General features: G+C 41.0%; 1 protein-coding gene across 1 annotated transcript in view; it reads right to left on the bottom strand.

Moving 5' to 3' along the window:
- The window catches only part of Cops4 (COP9 signalosome subunit 4), a 34932-nt gene that overhangs the window by 7504 nt on the left and 8736 nt on the right, over window positions 1–18692 (bottom strand). The window contains exons 2-8 of the mRNA XM_063249340.1: window positions 18121–18200; window positions 15849–16000; window positions 15219–15322; window positions 11792–11945; window positions 11480–11630; window positions 6208–6378; window positions 764–879 (exon numbers count right to left, since the gene is read on the bottom strand). Of these exons, the coding sequence (XP_063105410.1) occupies window positions 764–879; window positions 6208–6378; window positions 11480–11630; window positions 11792–11945; window positions 15219–15322; window positions 15849–16000; window positions 18121–18200 (928 nt within the window). The remainder of the gene's footprint in view (window positions 1–763; window positions 880–6207; window positions 6379–11479; window positions 11631–11791; window positions 11946–15218; window positions 15323–15848; window positions 16001–18120; window positions 18201–18692) is intronic.

Genomic DNA, 18692 nt, shown 5'->3' with positions numbered 1-18692 from the left:
CAAGGCCAGCCTGAACTGCATAAAAAGACCCTGTCTCAAAAAGACAAAAAAAAAAAAGAGAAACTGTTACAAAATCCTAAATTAACCAGATAAACAGAGATGGGACACAAAGCTACATGACCACCAGGTTTGCAAGTCAGATGAAAGGGAAGTTGACTATTTATTTTTAGTATTATTTAAAAGGAAGAGAATCTTTTGCAAATGCTAACTGAAACATCTTCTCAACACTACTGATAAGTCTGTTAAATTTATATACAGCCAACCAAACCCTAAGAACTGAATTAAACTCCCTAGGAAATCAGTCCACTCTTAAATTAACCCAAGCACAGAAGTTTCAAGAAAAGAACCTAGGGATTACCTTAAAGCTATTCTCACAAAGAGAGACAATGCTTAACCTTTGAGTCAATCTAGGACAGAAAAAAGAAGTAAAGCATATACCAACATCTTAGATAAATGAAAAATCACAGATCTCTGTGAAATGGGTTTGAACACACCTTAAACATAGCCTGTCATGACATGGGGGGCACTCTCATAAGGTCTGCCTCAGGTAACTGTCATAAAATACAATCCAAAAACCCCCACAAAAATAGGGCAAATCCATGACGGGGGCATCCTAGCACTTCATGCGTCCTGCTTCCCTTGAGGCCTGGTATATGTGTTTCTGTTTCAGTTAACATTTACCAATCATATGTTTTATTTTCTCAGTGCTTCTACAGTTTGGGGTCTTAACCTTCTTTTTCATGTATTAAAGTCAAGACAATACCTTAGCAGCAGGGATCTCTAGGAGTGCACCAAGTTCTTCGAAGGTGATGTTATTATATAATTTGCTGGCCGACAACAGATTATGTTCAATAACAGCTCTGTCCAAAATGCTAGAACCTTAAATAAAAATGAAACATTTATAAGTTTGGCAGTAGCATGTATATATATATAATTTCTTTTTTTTTTTTTTCTTTTCTTTGAGACAGCATCTGTGTAGTTCAGGCTGGCCTCAAATTTGCAGTGATCCTCCTTTCTTAGCTTCCTAAGTGTTGTAATTATAGGCACTGCCACCATGCCTAGCTATAGTAGTTTCACACTTTAAAAAAAATGTACCTATTGGGGCTGGGGATTTAGCTCAGCAGCATAAGCGCCTGCCTTGTAAGCACACGGTTGTGCGTTCGATCCCTGGTACAAATAAAAAGAAAAACAAAAAATGTACCTATTACCTGAAAATGTCTAGGTATGCAATAACTCACCATCATTATTATTTCACCAACTAATATTTAAGAGACAGAAAATGTTGCTTATTTGATACAGTTTAATAGATCATTAAATGAAAATAACATTTAGGAACAGGAATGACTCGTCAGTAACTACTAAGTGAGTTAACTTAAACTTTTGGGTCAGGGTTTTGTTTCTTTAGGTTAAATTCACTGATCTGCCTTTTGTTGATTAAAATGTAAACTTATCAGCACAATAATCATGCAAGTCGATAAAGCCCCAGCCCGACTCCTCAGCACTCCACGGCACCTCGTCTGTGACACGTGGGGACAGTGCAGGAGAGCATCCAGCCTTGCTGAGGACGGGGCAGGGGTGCTCCTGAGCACACGCTGGAGCCAGCGTCCTCAAAGCTGTGGGCAGGTTGCTGAGTGCCAGCTCTGCTGAGCACTGACCCGTCAAGAGTTGGGGGGCCCACTGGGCAAGCCTCCCTTGCCATCCCCCTTTCGCAAGTCCACCCAGGCCCTGAGCAGGGCTACATGTCTCCTAGGCAAGCACTTCACTACTGACCCATATAATCAGCCCTCCACCCACAATCTTTTAATTTCTCCTCTTAACTCCTATTTCCCGTGGTGTTTTAGTGGTAGCAGAACTAAAATTTCCTAAAGGTAGAACCTACAAAAATCTACCTATAAAATCAACTGTAACTGTACATACTATCAATAAATAAATTGAGACTGAAATTAGGAAAATAATACTGTCCAAAAAAGACAAAGCACTTAGCAATAAAAATGTAAACCTGACAGTCCACAAAGTACAAAACAGTACTGAAAGAGACAGAAGACCACATAGGTGGAAAAGCACAAAAGGCTACACACTAAAGATGGCAACACATGCAATCTTGAAAAAAATCCAATGTGAAGGACTCACGTTTCACAATTTTAAAACTCACTACAAAAATACAGCAACCAAGACACTGAGGTACTTGTGCACTGTTATTTAAGGAGACAGGATTCAAAGTCCAGAAGTCAACCTTGCCTTCCTGTGCTTGCCAGGCAGGCATTTGTGCCCCTGATCTAATCCCTTGCCCACCAAGACAATTCAGCAGGGAAAAGAAGTCTTCACAGTATGGCCTGAGACAGCTGGATACCCACACACAGACAGTACGGCCTGAGACAGCTGGACACCCACACACAGACGGACAGAGACAGACCCAGCTCCACCTGACATCATACATAAGGATTAACTCAGCACTTAAATACAACCACTGAACTGTGAAACTGTACAAGGAAACAGAGCAAGCAAAGCTTCATGACCTTGGTTTGGGCAGTAGTGTTACATGACACCAAAAACACACACACAAAAACAAACCACACTTAAAATTAAAAACTTCTGCATCTCAAAAGACACCATCAAAAATGTGAAAGAGGATGTAACAAATACCACGGGGCTGGGGATTTACTTCAGTAGCATAAGCGCCTGCCTGGCAAGCTCAATGTCATGAATTCAATCCCCAGTACCAAAAAAACACAACAAATACCATGAACATGTTTAAAAAAAAAAATGAAGGGGGCTAGAGGTATAGTTCAGTAGTAAAGTGCAGGCCTATCCTGCATAAGGCACTGGGCTCAGTCACGGCACTGCAAAAAAAAAAAAGAAAGAAAGAAAGAAAGAGGGGAGAGAGAGAGAGAGAGAAAGAGAGAGAGAGAGGACACTCAGAATGCGAGAAAATATCTGTCATTTGTATGCACATATTTATATATAGATATAAAAAGTCTTCCTATAATTAAATGATAAAAAGACACATGGTCCAATTTAAGAATTAGCAAGGAAGTTGAACATTTGTTCAGAGAAGACACTCTCGTGGAAAATAAGCATATGGAAAAGTATTCAACATTACTAGCTCCCAGGGAAATACAAGCCAAAATTACAATGAACTACCATTTCACCAAATGGAAAGGTTAAATGAAAAAGACAGATAATTAACAAGTGTGGAAGAAATTGTAGAGAAATTGGAGGCAGGAGAATCGCAAGTTCAAAGCCAGCCTGGGCAATTTAGCAAGATCCATCTTAAAATATAAAAGTTAAAGATGTAGCTCAGGGCTGGGAATCAGTTCAGCAGCATAGCGCCTGCCTGGCAAGTGCAAGGTCGTAAGTCTGATCCCCAGTACCAAAAAACAAATAAATAAATAAAAAATAAAAGTTGTAGCTCAGAGTTCCCAGGATTAATGTTCAGTACCACCAAAAAGAGAAAGAGAGAGAAATCAGAAGCCTTACTCACAGCTGGAGGAAGGGCAGTAAGACAGAGTAATTGTTCTGAAAACAATCCTGCCAGCTCCTTGAAAGACTAATACACACAAGGTTACCATGGGACCCAACAATTCCATGCCTAGATATACATTCAAGAGAATTCCAAGTATACATCTACATAGAAGCCTTTACACAAAAGTTCTCTCCAGCATCACTGTGGCCCTAAAGAAGCAGTGAACTAATGTCCATCAAGAAAACAAGTAAAATGGTACATCCATAGAATAGAATTTAATTAACAACCAAAAAAAGTAAAGAACTGACACACACTACATAACGAATGAACCCTGAATACATCATGCTAAGTGAAAAGGCCACATGAAGCATCCAGAGCTAGGTGTGATGGCACACACCTGCAACTCCAGCACTCTGGGATACTGAGACAGAAGGACCTCATATTTGAACCCCACTTTTGCATCGCAGTGAAACCATCTCAAAAGAAAAAAGAAAAGGGGAGCTTGGGAATGTGGCTCAATGCAAAAGCCATGAGCTCAAAAGAAGAAGGGCAGGGAGAGGTGAAGTGGATGAAGGAGAGAAGAAAAAAGGAAAAAATGTCCAGAACAAGGTAGAAAACAGATCTATAATAATGCCACACAACTCTGGGGTTACAATAAAATCCACTGGACTGTAATTTCAATGAAAAACAACAAAAAACTACGTCTTAAGATTGTTGCTTAGGGATGAAGTACAAATAAAGAAAACATCCAAAAAAGACAAGTGAGGGAGGGGTAACAGCCAGCGAGGATGAAGACAGACACTTTTCCTCTGCAGGCAGCCTCATGTAAGAATAAGGCACTCCTCAGAAATACCAGTGAGCAGTCCTCTTTTCTGAAAGTAATTATCTAATTATATCTTCCCACTTTTCTTTCATGACCAGAAAGCTCAAAGTCTAATTTGAAGCTCAACTGTATCAATTATAGAAAGTTAAAATTCTATCTTGCTTTTAACTTGTGTATCACACATCTTTAAAAAAATAAACATATATAGATAGTTGCTAAGAATACAAAGACAATAAAAGAATTCCAAAGTAAAAACAAGCAAGAGTAGCTATACTCAGCCTGGCACAGTGGTGCATATCCGTAACCCTAGCTACTCGAGAGGGTGACACAGGAGGACTGCAAGTTCAAGGCCTGCCTGGGGAACTTAGCAAGACCCTGTGTCTCAAAGCAATACAGCAAGGCTAGCTGTGGTTAGTGGTGGAGCACCCTAGGTTCAACCCCCAGTACCAGCACCCCTCAAAGAGAGCTACCATGCATATATATGTATATATAATTAGTGATGGCGAATCTCTTAGAAGCATTCAATGACATAAACAGCCTGCTGCAGCACGCACGCATGCCATAAGTTCAACACCACTGATACACACTATTCATGCATGGGCTATCAATTTAAGTTTTCTAGCAGTCAGGGGCTGGGGATTTAGCTCAGCGGCATAAGCGCCTGCCTTGCAAGCAGGCAGTCGTGAGTTCGATCCCTGGTACCGATAAAAAGAAAAAAGACAAAAAAAAAAAAAAGTTTTCTAGCAGTCAAGCAAAAAAAAGTCCACCACTTCAAGATATGCTTAAAGAAGTTAAAACTAATTGCTCAGAAGAACCAGAACCAAATCTAAAACCATTAAGAAAATTTTCCTGAGGACACGCAGAAAGGTTCTATGAGACCAAAATGCTTCAGACAGAAAGCTAACAATCAACTGAGTTGGTTCTTTAAGTATTAATACGAGCAATTAAAGAGAAGAAATCCAAGAGCAGTCAAGTACTTCACTGCTCTGACTTAACTGAGAGCAGCAAGCTGGGAACAGGGCACGCCACCACTGGACCTGCTGAAATGGCTCTGGCCCAAGGGGAGCTGGGAAAGCGAGTCTCACCAACTCTTCCCACCCTGACCCTTTCTTTGTCTCTACCCGTCTGCATCTGTATTATTAGTATCAGATGCACCACAGTTACAAGCTACTTTAAAGTTTCTACAGATAGCAATACACAAAAGAACTTATGTTCTAAGCAAAAATCTTCCTCCTGACCCGGGAGTCTGCCTGGGGCAATCCCATCTGTTCATCTGGAAACCCGACACCATCACCTATTCTTATTGGCAGCATTTTCACCCTGAGTGACCTCGGGCAAGCTGCTGGGCCAAACTGTGCCTGCCCTAAAATAGGACTCGAGAGTCATGCTCTACAATCCGATGCCTAGTTATTTATCAGTGGTTTATGGTTTTGAAAAAGAGGTACTGTAAATATAGTCTACAATTCACCTGCTCTTACCAGTTTCAGAGAAATGCATTATTCACAAAATAATTCCCAGTGAAGAGGATCAAGAGATGGCAGTGGAGAAGAAAGGGACATGTTATATGCATGCACCAACTGCCCAGAACGTCATCATTTTGACTGCAAGCATGAGGCAATAAAATTTAAAAAACAGAAAACAATCCTCAGCGACGGCCTTACAAGAACACCATGAGTGTGTGTTTGTGGAAGACATCACCTTCAGTCAACACAGGACTCCTGTCGTGATGAGGGAATACCTGAAAGACGGGAAGCTGGGCTGCGAGTGCAGCGCTGTGAGAGGACTTGTCCAGCGTGCTCGAGGCCCTGCATGCCCCTCAGTGCCCCCAAGGCAGAAACAGCCTGGACAGAGATGCTCTACTCTAGCCCCAGACCAGACCCGGGGGGTTCACAACCGCACGTGCATGAGATGCGATCATTACCGTCAGCTGTGGTTGCCTTCTGGTGAGGCATCAGCATGGCAGCGAACTCTTGAAGCTGATTTCCTCTAATGATCCTGTCTAGGTACATTTTCTCTAGGATCCCATAGGCAGCGAGCTGCTGGCACCTCTCGTCCTTAAACAGCGTAGCTAGCATCCGGGAGCGCTGCTGTCCTAAGGGAAACATGTATGCATCAAATATTTTCTCAGTGATTGGTCAGTTACAAACAATCCCATTCTGTCCCCATTCTGGCTGCTGCCAGGGTAGTTACGTTCTACAGGCACTGCCACCAGGGCCCAAGTGAGTCCTCCATGCTTGCACCTACGGGAATCCAGGATAGGCTGGGGCCGGCCAGACTGGGGCCTTGCTGTGTGTTGCTTTTTTTGTTTGTTTGATTTTGAGAAAGGGTCTCACTAGGCAGTTCAGGCTGGCCTTGAGCTCATTTTGTAGCCCAGGCTGGTCTCACACTCAAAGTGGTCCTCCTGCCTCAGTCTACTGAGTGCTGGGATTAAAGGCATGCGCCACCAGGCCCAGTTTGTGTGTTGCTAATTAAGACTCCTCGGCTGACCCCTGAGGGGGCTTCCCTGACACACAGGTTCTCTGCACACATATCACAGGCTCCTTGCACTTAAGAACATTGGAGAAAAGGCCCTGGGGATGAGCCACTGGGAATAGCAAGTCTAACAACAGAAAGCACAAAACTACAAGTGTGACATGAAACAGCCCACAACAACCCCATCTACAGCAAGGAATCTGATACAAGAGGGCAGAGCATCGACTTGGCCAGCTTCAGCTGGGAAAGTCAGAATGCCCGCTGCCCTGTGCATCTGCAAATGACTGGAAGGTGAGGGACCGCTGGTCCTTGGGAGCACCGCTGGTCAAACACCAGTGTTAGTGAGGGGGGGAATTAGGAAGAGGACCCAATGTGCCTCTGTGGGGGACCAGGATAAAAACCCACATCAGGTGGAAGCACAGGCGATCCCTGTTTTCCTATCTGCATTTTTAAGCAATGAATGTTTTGTTAATATAACATGTGTAATGAATTAAGAAGCTTAATATTCCAGGATCCATACTTTCAAGGACCTTTAAGGGACAACTCATCTAAAAATATACTGAACTGGGCCAGGGGTTTAGCTCAGCGGCTAAGTGCCTGCTTGGCAAACACAAGGTCGTGAGTTCAATCCCCAGCACACATACACAAAAAAAATACTGAACTAAGCGGGGTGTGGTGGCACATGACTGCAATTCTAGTACTCAGACAGTTGAGGCAAGAGCATCACTGTGAGTTCGAGACCAGCTGGGCTACAAAGCGAATTCAAGGCCAACCTGAACTGCATAGTGAAATCCTATCTCAAAGAGACAAAAAAAAAAGATTGAACTAACAGAAATATATCTATAAATTTTTCTTTCTAAATTTACTTTTAGCTCTGTATCCTCAAAGACCCTAACCACAGTGACACCTAGTAGAAATGAAACTACCTAGTATCTAGCCAAGTATGGTGATGCATGCAGAAGTATGGGAGGCTGAGGTAGGAGGATCACAAGTTAGCAAGAGGAACTTAGCAAGACTGTCTCAAAATAAAAAAAATAAGAAAAAGGATAGGGGATATACTTCAGTGCAAAGGCCCTGGGTTCAAGCCATGAGGAAGAGACAGAGACACAGAGATGGATGCTAGCACATAAATCTTGGTATCTTATTAAAAAGAAGTAGAAATCCTTGAATATTAGTCTGAGGCAGGAATATTATGAGATGAGTCTAAGGTAAATTTTTATGCTATAGTCAGTGCAGAGGTTAATAAGACCTGGTCAACAAGACATGATTTGCCATATTTGGGACAATTTTTATGAAAAATAAAAACTATAACTTACCATAACAAACTCAATAAATTAAAAAACTGAGTGGGGTGTAACTTGGTGGGAGACCTGTGTATAACACAAAGGCCTTGGGTTCGACCCCCAGTATACACACACGCACACACACACTCACGTGCATACACACATGCATACATACACACACATGCATATATGCACACACACACATATATGTACACGCATGCACACATACATACACAAAGCACAAAGATGAATTTTGGGTGCAGGTAATACTTTGTCTCTTATTCTGGGTGCTGGGCATGTGGAGGGGTCCGGTTTGTGAAAACTCAGCATGCTGCACATTTCTGGTATGTGCCACTGTAGGTATGTAATTATACATGGAAAAATAAGCAGAAAAGAATACATGGTAATACCAAAAAGGAAAAAGTGGAAAGTAAGAAAGCTCGTGCTGGGGGCTGGGGGTTTAGCTCAGTGGCATAAGCGCCTGCCTTGCAAGCAGGCAGGTGTGAGTTCGATCCCTGGTACCGATAAGAACGAAAAAGACCAAAAAAAAAAAAAAAGAAAGAAAGCTTGTGCTGAAGAACAGAATTAACGAATGTCATTGTGTAACATACACTGAGTGATGCAGGACAAACTTATTTTGGATTTCTTTGTTCTGAGGTAGAGCTGCTATGCAGGCCAGAGTTCAGGCTGACCTTGGCCTCACTATGTAGCCCACTGTGCACCACTATGCTCGGTTCCAACAAAAATCACTCACAGGCACTAAACTATAATGTAAAAGACGAAGGGAAATAATATTTTTATAGATTATCAACACCCCAGGGTTGAGTAAATCCACGAGAAAATTTTACTTTTTTTTGTACCAGGGATGGAACTCATGATCTCGTGCTTGCCAGGCAGGCACTTTTGCCACTGAGCTAAATCCCCGGCAAATTTACCTTTAAAATGGACTTGGTCTGGTGTGGAGGCACCCTGGAATCCCAGCATGCTGGGAGGCTGAAGTAAGAGCACAAGTCTGAGCTTGGCTTGGGCAACTTAGCTAAACCCTGATTTTAAAGCAGGATAGAGACATAGCTCAGTGCAAAGGCCCTGAGTTCAAGCTCCTGTAAAAAAACAAAACTAAACTAAAAAAAGTCACTCCTTTAAATCAATGACAAACAGCGTCACGAGTAGTGGGACAGCCTGACATGGCGAGTCCCTATGTGAGGGGACTGGGCATCACACAGCACAGTCTCCCTCAACACTTTAACCTGTGTGCAATCTAACCGTGGGAACAGTTCAGAGCATTCAGACATGACCAAGAAGCAGGTGACTAACAACCAGACAAACCCAGACTAAAGACTCCCCTGCACTCTTCAGAAAGGCACCATGTGGAGAATGCTCTGGACTAGAGTCTGAAGATACAGCCCCAAATGCCACACCTGAACCTCGTCTTCATTTAGGCATCAAACGGCAGGTATGAAAGGTTTTCCCAACTTTAGCAAACTGCTGTCTGCAGCCCAGTCTGACCCACTCACTGCCTGCTTCCACAGAGCCTAAGGCTGAAGAATGGTTTACAGTTTTAAAATGGCTGGAAAACTTAAGAAAATGCTTTTCTGACAATACAATATATAGTATTGTGTGAAACTTTTCAGAGTCAAAATGTAAAATTTTAATGGCAAAAAAATGAAATTCTGAGACAAACAAACCAGATAATAAATTCTATAGCAGAATCACTTAATTTTCTTAGGGCCAAAAGTGTATTTCTAAATGTAGAAAATGCCTTAAAAAGAACAAAATCAGTCTGTGACTACAATAAAAACAATCAATAGTATTTGTTGTTCCTCATAAAATTCATTTTCAAGCAAAATTTATATATTAGAAAAACCTATATTTGCTACCATGAACTTGATAACTGTCCAATATTTGAAGATTTTTCTGGTGAGATCAGTGATAATACACTCAAATCTAATTTTTATAGTACCAGCATTTATTTGGAAGCACCACATATTTATTAAGGCACTAATACAGGATGGCACAGAAACTCTGCACAGGTAAGCAATGATTCAAAATGCAAGATGGACCAAGATTTTAACATAGCCAAGTGTGAAAAGCTCAGTAGTATGGTTTAAGATTTCATACTACACCACTTGTCCTGTGAAAGATAGTATCAAAAAAACCCCATATTATCACCGAATGTCCTTAAAGTTTTCTTTTCCAGCTACACATCTATGTGAAGCCGGATGTTCTTCAGACATTCAACCAAGACTACTTTTTTTTTTTTTTTTTTTTTTTGGGTACTGGGTATCGAACTTATGACCTTGCACTTGCTAGGCAGCCGCTTGTGCTACTGAGCTAAATTCCCAGACCGCGAAAAACACTTTTAGCTAGGCATGGCAACACACATCTGTAATTTCAGCACTCAGGAGGCTGAGGCAGATAGGCTGCTGAAAGTCTGAGGCCAGCCTGTGCTACACAGGGGGGTTTGAGGCCACCCTAAACTACACAGCAAGATCTTGCCTCAGAAAATAAACAGGCAGAGCCAGGGATTTATCTCAGTGGTATAAGTGCCTGCCTGGCAAGCGTGAGGTCGTGAGTTCGATCCTCAGTACCAAAAAATAAAAAACAGCCAGGCATAGTGGTGCAGGTCTGTAATCCCAGCAGTTGGGAGGCTGAGTTTGAGGTCAGTCTGGGTTACATAGTGAATTCAAGGTCAGCCTGAACTACAAAGCAAGACCCTGTCTCAAGCTGGGTATGATGGCTTGCACACACAGCACTCAGGAGGCTGAGACAGGAGGATCACTGCAAGTTCAAGACCAGCTTAGATTACAAAGTGAACCCAGGGCAGCCTGAACAGCACAGCAAGACCCTGCCTCAAAAAGACAAAAAAAAAAAAAAAAAAAGACTGTCTCAAAAAACCAAAAAAACAAAAACAAACAATAACAAAAAAAATCCCACTTTTATATTGAACAAAATACAGTTCAAAAATGAAGCTCTCAAAATGACTTAGAAAAGCCATGGCTTAGAATTAGCATTTCTAATTCATGTCCTTTCTGTTTTATAAAGTCCTAAAATTTAATTTAAAATTTCCAGTTATATTTGTTGAAAAAAAGATGAAAGGTCTACAACTAAGTCTTGAAGGTTTAAAAAATTCCAAACATAATAGTATATGAATTTTTAAATTTTAATTTTCATTTTTCTCTGCATAATTCTTAATGTGATATCCATTTTTTTTTTAGTGAAATCTTAACTTTTACAACTATTCTTAACTTATGGGCAACAAACTGATACATTCACAAAGGTTTTAAAAGTTTACAATTCATTTTATCACTATTTTTAACTGTTTACAAGTCTTAATGGGATTAAGAAGACATTCCTAAGAATAGCTCTTTGCTAAATTTTCCAACAGTTAAGACAATGAACTTCATTTCTGATTTACTTAGGCATACGTTAGGTGTTTACCTGCTGATGCTAAGATGGTACAGTGCAAAGCATGTTTTAAGGCCTCTAGTCTCTCACTCTCATGGACTATTGTCTTGTAAGAGAGCTCATTGTACCTTTGTGCGGCTTCAATGAATTTTCTTCTATAATCAAGAACACGTGCATAGCATACCTACAGGTGGGAAAATGTTCCAATTAGGGGAAAAATCGAAACTAAAATACAAAAACAAAAGAGAAAAACTTCTGAAATATAAAAGCACTTATCAGACCTTCTGGAACCTCTCAGCACGGCGGGTCCTCTCACACAAAGCGCGCCTGACAGTCGGCTGTTACCTTGTAATGGATCTGTAACTGCTCGTTGGTGGACTCGTTCTGAAGCAGGGATGCGCGATTTATGTATGCCTCTGCCTGCACGGGGTCGTCGTCCTCCAGGTAGAGCCTCGCGATCTTCAGGTAAGTCTCCAGCTTATAATCCACGTTGTACTGTCTACAACAGAACAGAGACACGGCAACTCGACACCCAGCAACAATTTTAGGAGTAAGAAAATGGGTTTTCATTTTATAAGGAAATCAAACATTTTACTCCGTTATACTACAGGAAAACTAACGTTTCATTGAATTTTTATTATTTTTATCAACACTGATCACATTATAACTCAGCTGCTTTTAGATTGCAGATAATCTCACGCTAGCAATTTTGTTTTTTTTGTTTGTTTGTTTGTTTGTTTGTTTGTTTTTTGTCTTTTTCGTTTTTATCGGTACTAGGGATCGAACTCATGACTGCCTGCTTACAAGGCAGGTGCTTATGCCGCTGAGCTAAATCCCCAGCCCCACGCTAACAACTGCCCAGTTCTGCCTAGTAGCATGTGGTGTGCTACTAACAGGACCGTATCTGGCACAATCTTCCTGAGGACAATGTCAAAAGGCCGGCCAACTATGCTCTGTCATACCCTCCTGTTTCTTTACCTCCAGAAATAAATCTTAAGAGATATCAGTGCCCGCATATGCATGTACAATTCATGCATTTATACAGATACTTAGAACCATCTGTAACAGGAGAAAATGAAAATCATTGATCATGGTACTGATGGGAATGAAGTGGTGGCACATAAAAGGCAGAACGCTCTGTGGTTGCAGTGGGCACTATGGATTATAGACCATGTGCTTTTTGCTAAGTAAAAAAATGGGATAGAACAATGTTTTAAACATCATTAAAATGTATTCCTACTCACATATATGTCAAACTGGTAGTAACAATTATGGTGGGTGGTGTAGTTTCCATTTTCTTCTATATCCCAATGGTCACACTTTATGCTAAGAAAATATAACTGAAGACCTCACATAATTCAAGATTACTCCTCATAGAAAACTAGTCCTTTCTATTTACTAACAAAGGTATCGCTATGTGGCAAGATTCACATAGTTCCCGTTTCTGTTTTGTTTTTTTGAGACAGGTTCTGGCCATGCAGTTCAGGCTGGCCTTAAGCTCATTCTATACTACAGGCTGGCCTTGAACTTGCCCTGATCTTCCTGCCTCAGTCTCCTCAGTGCTGGGGTTATAGGCGTGTACCACCAACCCAGTTAGTTCCAGCTTTCAAAGTAATTCTTTACTTCTTTGATTTTGGGAGAAGAGAGAAGTAGAGGTGAGAGGAAAGATTTATGTAACTGAAGTTTTTTGTGTAAATCACTAATATTTTGTACTATTTTTCTGCTCACAACTCAAATTTACATGAATTGTTATATATAGTATTTTTTTTAATTTTCTAGTTTTCTGCAAAGTATATCTATTGTATGTGTTGCTTTCAAAATCAGAATGAACAGGTTTTTAAAGAAAGCTCCCATTTATCCAAAGTTTTGTCTCAGTTTCACAACTCCCCTTCCCCATCCACACTTGCATGATTCAGATCTGAGAATGCTGAAGCAAGAGAGCACAGGCGCAAACTCCCCCAACCACTAACGTCTGCACCTGTGCACCGCCCTTCCGAAGTTATGACAGGTCTCTGTGGACAACTCTGCCTACGAGGCAACACCTGGTGATGTTCTTGGACATTTGTGATTGCTACAGCCAGTGATGTGAGGCCACTGGTCTCTACAGGAGCCCCAGTGCCACTAACATCCGCAGAATGCAAGAGAGTTCATAACGAAGGACTCCCATTCTCAACACTAAGAGGCCAGAAGCTCAGAGCCCCTGCCATGGAAGAACAGGCTTTGCTTCTACGTACACCTAGTCCTCTACTACATTCCTTCTCCTCCTCTCAACAGCAAAGCTGCATGTTTCACTGCATACTAATAAAAACAGAACCCTGACTCTTAGCCTAACTCCACTTCACCTTCTGCCCTACTGCTTGCTCTTCTCAAATGTCTCTGGGAAGAGCTGTTCATGCGTACTGCCCATACTCGGCTCCTCCATCTTCCCTTCAATCGCCTCAACTGTGCTCCCCAGGTCTATCGACTGTTAACGCCAGGTTAACACCTTCTCTGCACCAAGCTCCTCATCCACACGCTCTCCTCATTTGGTTTCTAGTACAGCACACGTCACCCCACGCTTGTGTCCCTCCCACCTGGACAGTCCTCCACAGCCACCCATCCTCCTGCCTTGACCTCTGAATGTCAGAGCGCCCTGCACCCAGAACTCAGCCCTCTTTCCTACCTGCATTCCCTGGAGTGGGGACTTCATACCCCGTAACAGCTCAACATGCCATCCACATAATGATGAGAACCAAGTGTGCATCTCAGGCCGCTTCCAAACTCCAGCCTAAAATAGTCAACTCCCAACCAGACAGCTAAAACCTTTTCTTCCCCACTCAGTAGATGGCAACTTCATCTTCCAACTGCTCCAGTTAGAACTTGTATTTTGACACACCAAATATAAGTCATCAGTCATCAGGAAACCCTTACTGTACCTTACAAACATCCAGAAACCAACATTCCTCAGGTCTTACAAATCACCTGTGGGACTGTCCATAAGCATCTTAACTAATATTCCTACTTCTGTCACTGCTCGCCCATAGTTTACTCTCATCCCAGAGACAGAGAGATTGTTTAAATACGTATCGGCTGGGAAGCTAACATCCATCTACAGTGCCAGCGCTCTGCAGAAGCTGAGGTAGGAGCACTACAAATTCAAGCTCAGGTTGGGCAATTTATCGAGACCCAGTCTCCATGAAGGGCTGGGGATATAGCTCAGCGTAAAGGCTCTGACCTATATCCCCAGTACTGCAACAGAAGAAGACAAAACAAAATAAAAATCAGATTGTGCCACTCTTCCGTTTAAAGTCCTCTGCAAAGTCCTCTTCATTTTGTGCACAGCTTCTGTCCCTAAAGAGCTCATGAGACCTCGCCTGACCTGGTCCCAAGGGTCTCCGATCTCATCCATCTCTCTTCCTTTCTCCACAGTCCACTCTGCCCACACGAGGGCTTCCTTGCCCTTCTTAAGATACTCGGAGCACGCTCCAGCCCAGGGCCCACACACTACCACCTTCCTAAGAGTATGGCTGATAATCTTTCAAGGAGGTTAAAGCCATGCTTTTACTCCCTTCCAGTCACTGAGAAAGTGACACCCACCCCAGTTACCCCATTTACTAATCTGTATAACCTGCCTCTATTGGTCCTCTTTCTTTTCGCTTTTTTTAGCCATAGCACTATCACCTAACATACTACAAAATTTATTATGTTTCTTGCACTAAAATGTGAAAAACAGTATAAGTAAACAGCTGTGTGTATCTGTATATGTTCATCCAATATCTACTATTTACTATACTTTTGTCCTGTTTCCAAAGGAATTCCCACCAACACTTGGGCTGCATTTCTCCAGTCTTCTTCTTTCTCGTATATGGATGCAAGATGCTGTCTTATGGAAGCAACCTGGAAAGCAGGCACACATGTTAAATTATTTTAACAGACATTAGTAACAGTTACACACATGGTAAGTTATTGTAACAGTGCTCTCCTTCAACATGGTAAGCTAACAATAACATTTAGACTACCACATTTTTCTATTAATTTACCATTCATAGGATATCAAGTAATGAGCTGAAACAATGTATTTCTGCAAGATGAATTATGATACTATTTTAGTTTCAATGTTAAATTTTGCTTTTATAATACTACTGGTATACTGCTGAAGTCTTCCTGTTTTCAGCTTAAGTAAAATCTTCTTTTAAAAAACAAGTAATATTTGTTCAACAAGTAATACATGGTTTATAGAAACACAAACAAATCTTAGCTGCAAGTGCAACATCCTAATGCTTGCCTGATTTTATACTGTAAAATGCTATCTGGTCAAAAGTAAAACTGAATGATTATTTCCTAAAAATTTAATCACATAAAATTTACACATAATTTCTGCTATCACTACACATTCAAAATCTACTGCTCTAGACTTTTTTACCTGCTCCTCAAATGAAATAACTCTGGGCTGGATTTTCTCCAAGGTGAAATGATAGATCTCTTTGGCTGTGCTATCAGGCAGGTTAGGGAGATGTGTGCAGAAATCAGTCAGCAGCTGTCGTGAGATCACAAGACTGACATTCTCATTTACCACTTGTTTGAAAAAAATAAGACATGAGAAAACATGAGTGATTCATAAATTGTCATTAGCCAATCAATCCTTACTTAAAATTAATACTAAAACAAATCTATATTAGGAAATCCTTTTTATTATTCAGGGATTTCTATACCCTTATTATTCTATTTTACAGTTTTCCTTATGCTAAATTACTTGACTACATAAGTACTACACCCAAACAGTAGAAACACTAATTTTTCTAAGAAACAGAAGTAATTAGAAAACAGCTTTAATAGTTGTGAATTTTATACTTTTCTCTATTTTTCCACAAAGTGAAGGCAGAGAAACAACTAAATTTTTATGTGCTTATTTTCCCAAAAAAGGTTAAAGAAAGTAATGTTCATGAAATTTAAATATAGCAACTGTTGCCACATAGTTATATTACGGACACTTTGCAAAGGAGACAAATGAGAACTTCAGTCAGTACTGGACAGGGTCACTTTAGAGGTGCAGCTCCATGAGTGCAGGCTCTGAGGGCGCCCACTCCACCACTGCCAGTCAGTTACAGACCTCCTGGCCTTCGGTGCGGCTTCGGGAGGACAGTATCACCTACCTCACAAGGTCCTTGTGAAGCTCAAATGCAACTCACATACACAGAGCACTCTAACACCTGGCACAAACACTTAACAAATGCTACTCACTTTGTATTCCTACTTCTTTTCTTCACCTTCTTTTTTCTTTTTGTACCTTGTACATGCCAGGCAAGCACTTCACTGCTAAGCTACCCTCCCAGCTTAGGGTATATTTCACGAAATTTTTACGAAATTCATCGTATTTTGAACGACTGCTTTAATTATTTGAGTCTTAAAGTGTAGCAGTTACTGTGAAAATACATGAAGACACAAAAGGCATTACACATGACTTTACAGGCAGAATGCTTTATGGGGCGAGGAGATGACGCTAGATTCAAAGTCTATGTCAGACCGACATCTATAAAAAGCACTATTCTTTTGCTACTTACAAAGCAAAGCTCTCAATAAAGCCCCTCTGAGAGTTTTTCTGAAACCATCGGCAGTTACTACCCCACTGCTGGGTCTGGTTCTCTGAGGCAGTAACTTACAGTTCTTATAATTAATCAGTTTATATGTTAGTTGAAACTTATACTTGGTGCGACTGAAAAAAGTTTTATTAAAGTTCCATCACACACTTAATATAGAATATAACCACTGCACACACTAGTATTACCAAACATATGTAAGTTGTAAGGCACAAAATTGGAAAACCCAGTCTGGGCTCTACCACCAATCAGCTAAGCATTCCAAAAATTACAAAATAAAAAGATCAGTTAACTCAGAGACTCATTTTACAACCTACGCAGGGACCATGGCACCTACTCTGCCCAGTCCCAATGTTCTTAAAAAGAGCCCACAGGATGTGCCTCGCATGAGGACACGAAGCAAAGATTCAAGCTCCAGCAAAAATTCTGAACAACTTTCAAAATAACTAAACATGCTTAAAGCCAGGAAGTGGGGAAAGCATCCTGAAAAATGGAGATATCTAGTTCCCAGATCAGAAAGAGTGTTCCTCACACTAATAATGGCACTTCATAGACAGCATTCTGCTGTTTGCTAACTCACTGACTCTCCCAACAATTCTACATTTTACAGATGAGGAAAAGAACAAAAAACTGAGCAGCTTGCTCAACATCATAAAAATCGTACCCCAGATTGGAATCCAAACCATTCTCTTACACTATGTTACGTTGTCTCTCAGCAGTTTTTGTGTCAAACACTGTACAAAATTTTATCTGGTTCTAATTCCAAAGACAACTCATTGAAAACTCAAGCTGTAAACAGTTTAAATTCTGAAATCAAGCCAGGTGTGATGGCGCACATCTGTGATCCCAGCACTTAGGAGGATGCAGCAGGAGGATCACTGCTAAGTCCCAAGGCCAGTCTGGGATACACAGTGAGCTCAAGGCCAGCTTGAACTACATAGTGAAACTCCGTCTCAAAAAACCAAAAAGAAACACAGCCAAAAAAAACCTCTGAAGTCAACCTCAATGTGTATCCAACATGGATTTGATGTAAAACAAAGCTTAAGAAAACTAAAAGCCCCTGTTCAGCAGTAACCATAAAATCTGCATTCCACTTACTTGCTTCCACAAAAGCTTTCAAAGCTTCTAGTTGCTCTGCCCCAGATAACTGAACGGCTTTTTCCAGGATCTGACGATACCTAAAACAATATCAAATAAAAATAATGTCCAGGGCACATCGCACTAATACAATTTCTGAGGTATGTTTAATCATTACCTGAGTTTTTAGTCACTTCAGTTTACCCTCATTTCTTTCACAGTGCTCTGTTTATGTGGTTTTCTTCACAGTTTACCAAATTTTCCTCTTTCAGTTAATAGCCCTTGTCCAGAAATACAAACCTGTAACTCTAGGGTACCACACCTAGTTTTAGTGCAGGATATAGAATTAACGTTTTAAAGCCCATCCTATTAAAGAACGAATTTAATCCTATGTTTCTGAACTAAGGTGCCACTTCTTACTGAAAATTTTAGTTCTGAATTTTAACTAAAAAGCCAATTTCAAGAGTCTTAAAAGATGAGCTGTATATCCCTTTTCTGTATGACAGAGGTACACAAGATAATAGTTAAGGTGATCAGGAACTTGTCCTTCTTGAGGGTCTAATGAATCCAGGGTAACCACTAATGTTTACCAG

This window comes from Cavia porcellus, unplaced genomic scaffold, assembly GCF_034190915.1.
Source record: "Cavia porcellus strain 051 isolate PalLab524CR breed Dunkin Hartley unplaced genomic scaffold, mCavPor4.1 scaffold_5, whole genome shotgun sequence".
Lineage (NCBI taxonomy): Eukaryota > Metazoa > Chordata > Mammalia > Rodentia > Caviidae > Cavia > Cavia porcellus.
This window is presented reverse-complemented; position numbering and strand designations above follow the sequence as displayed.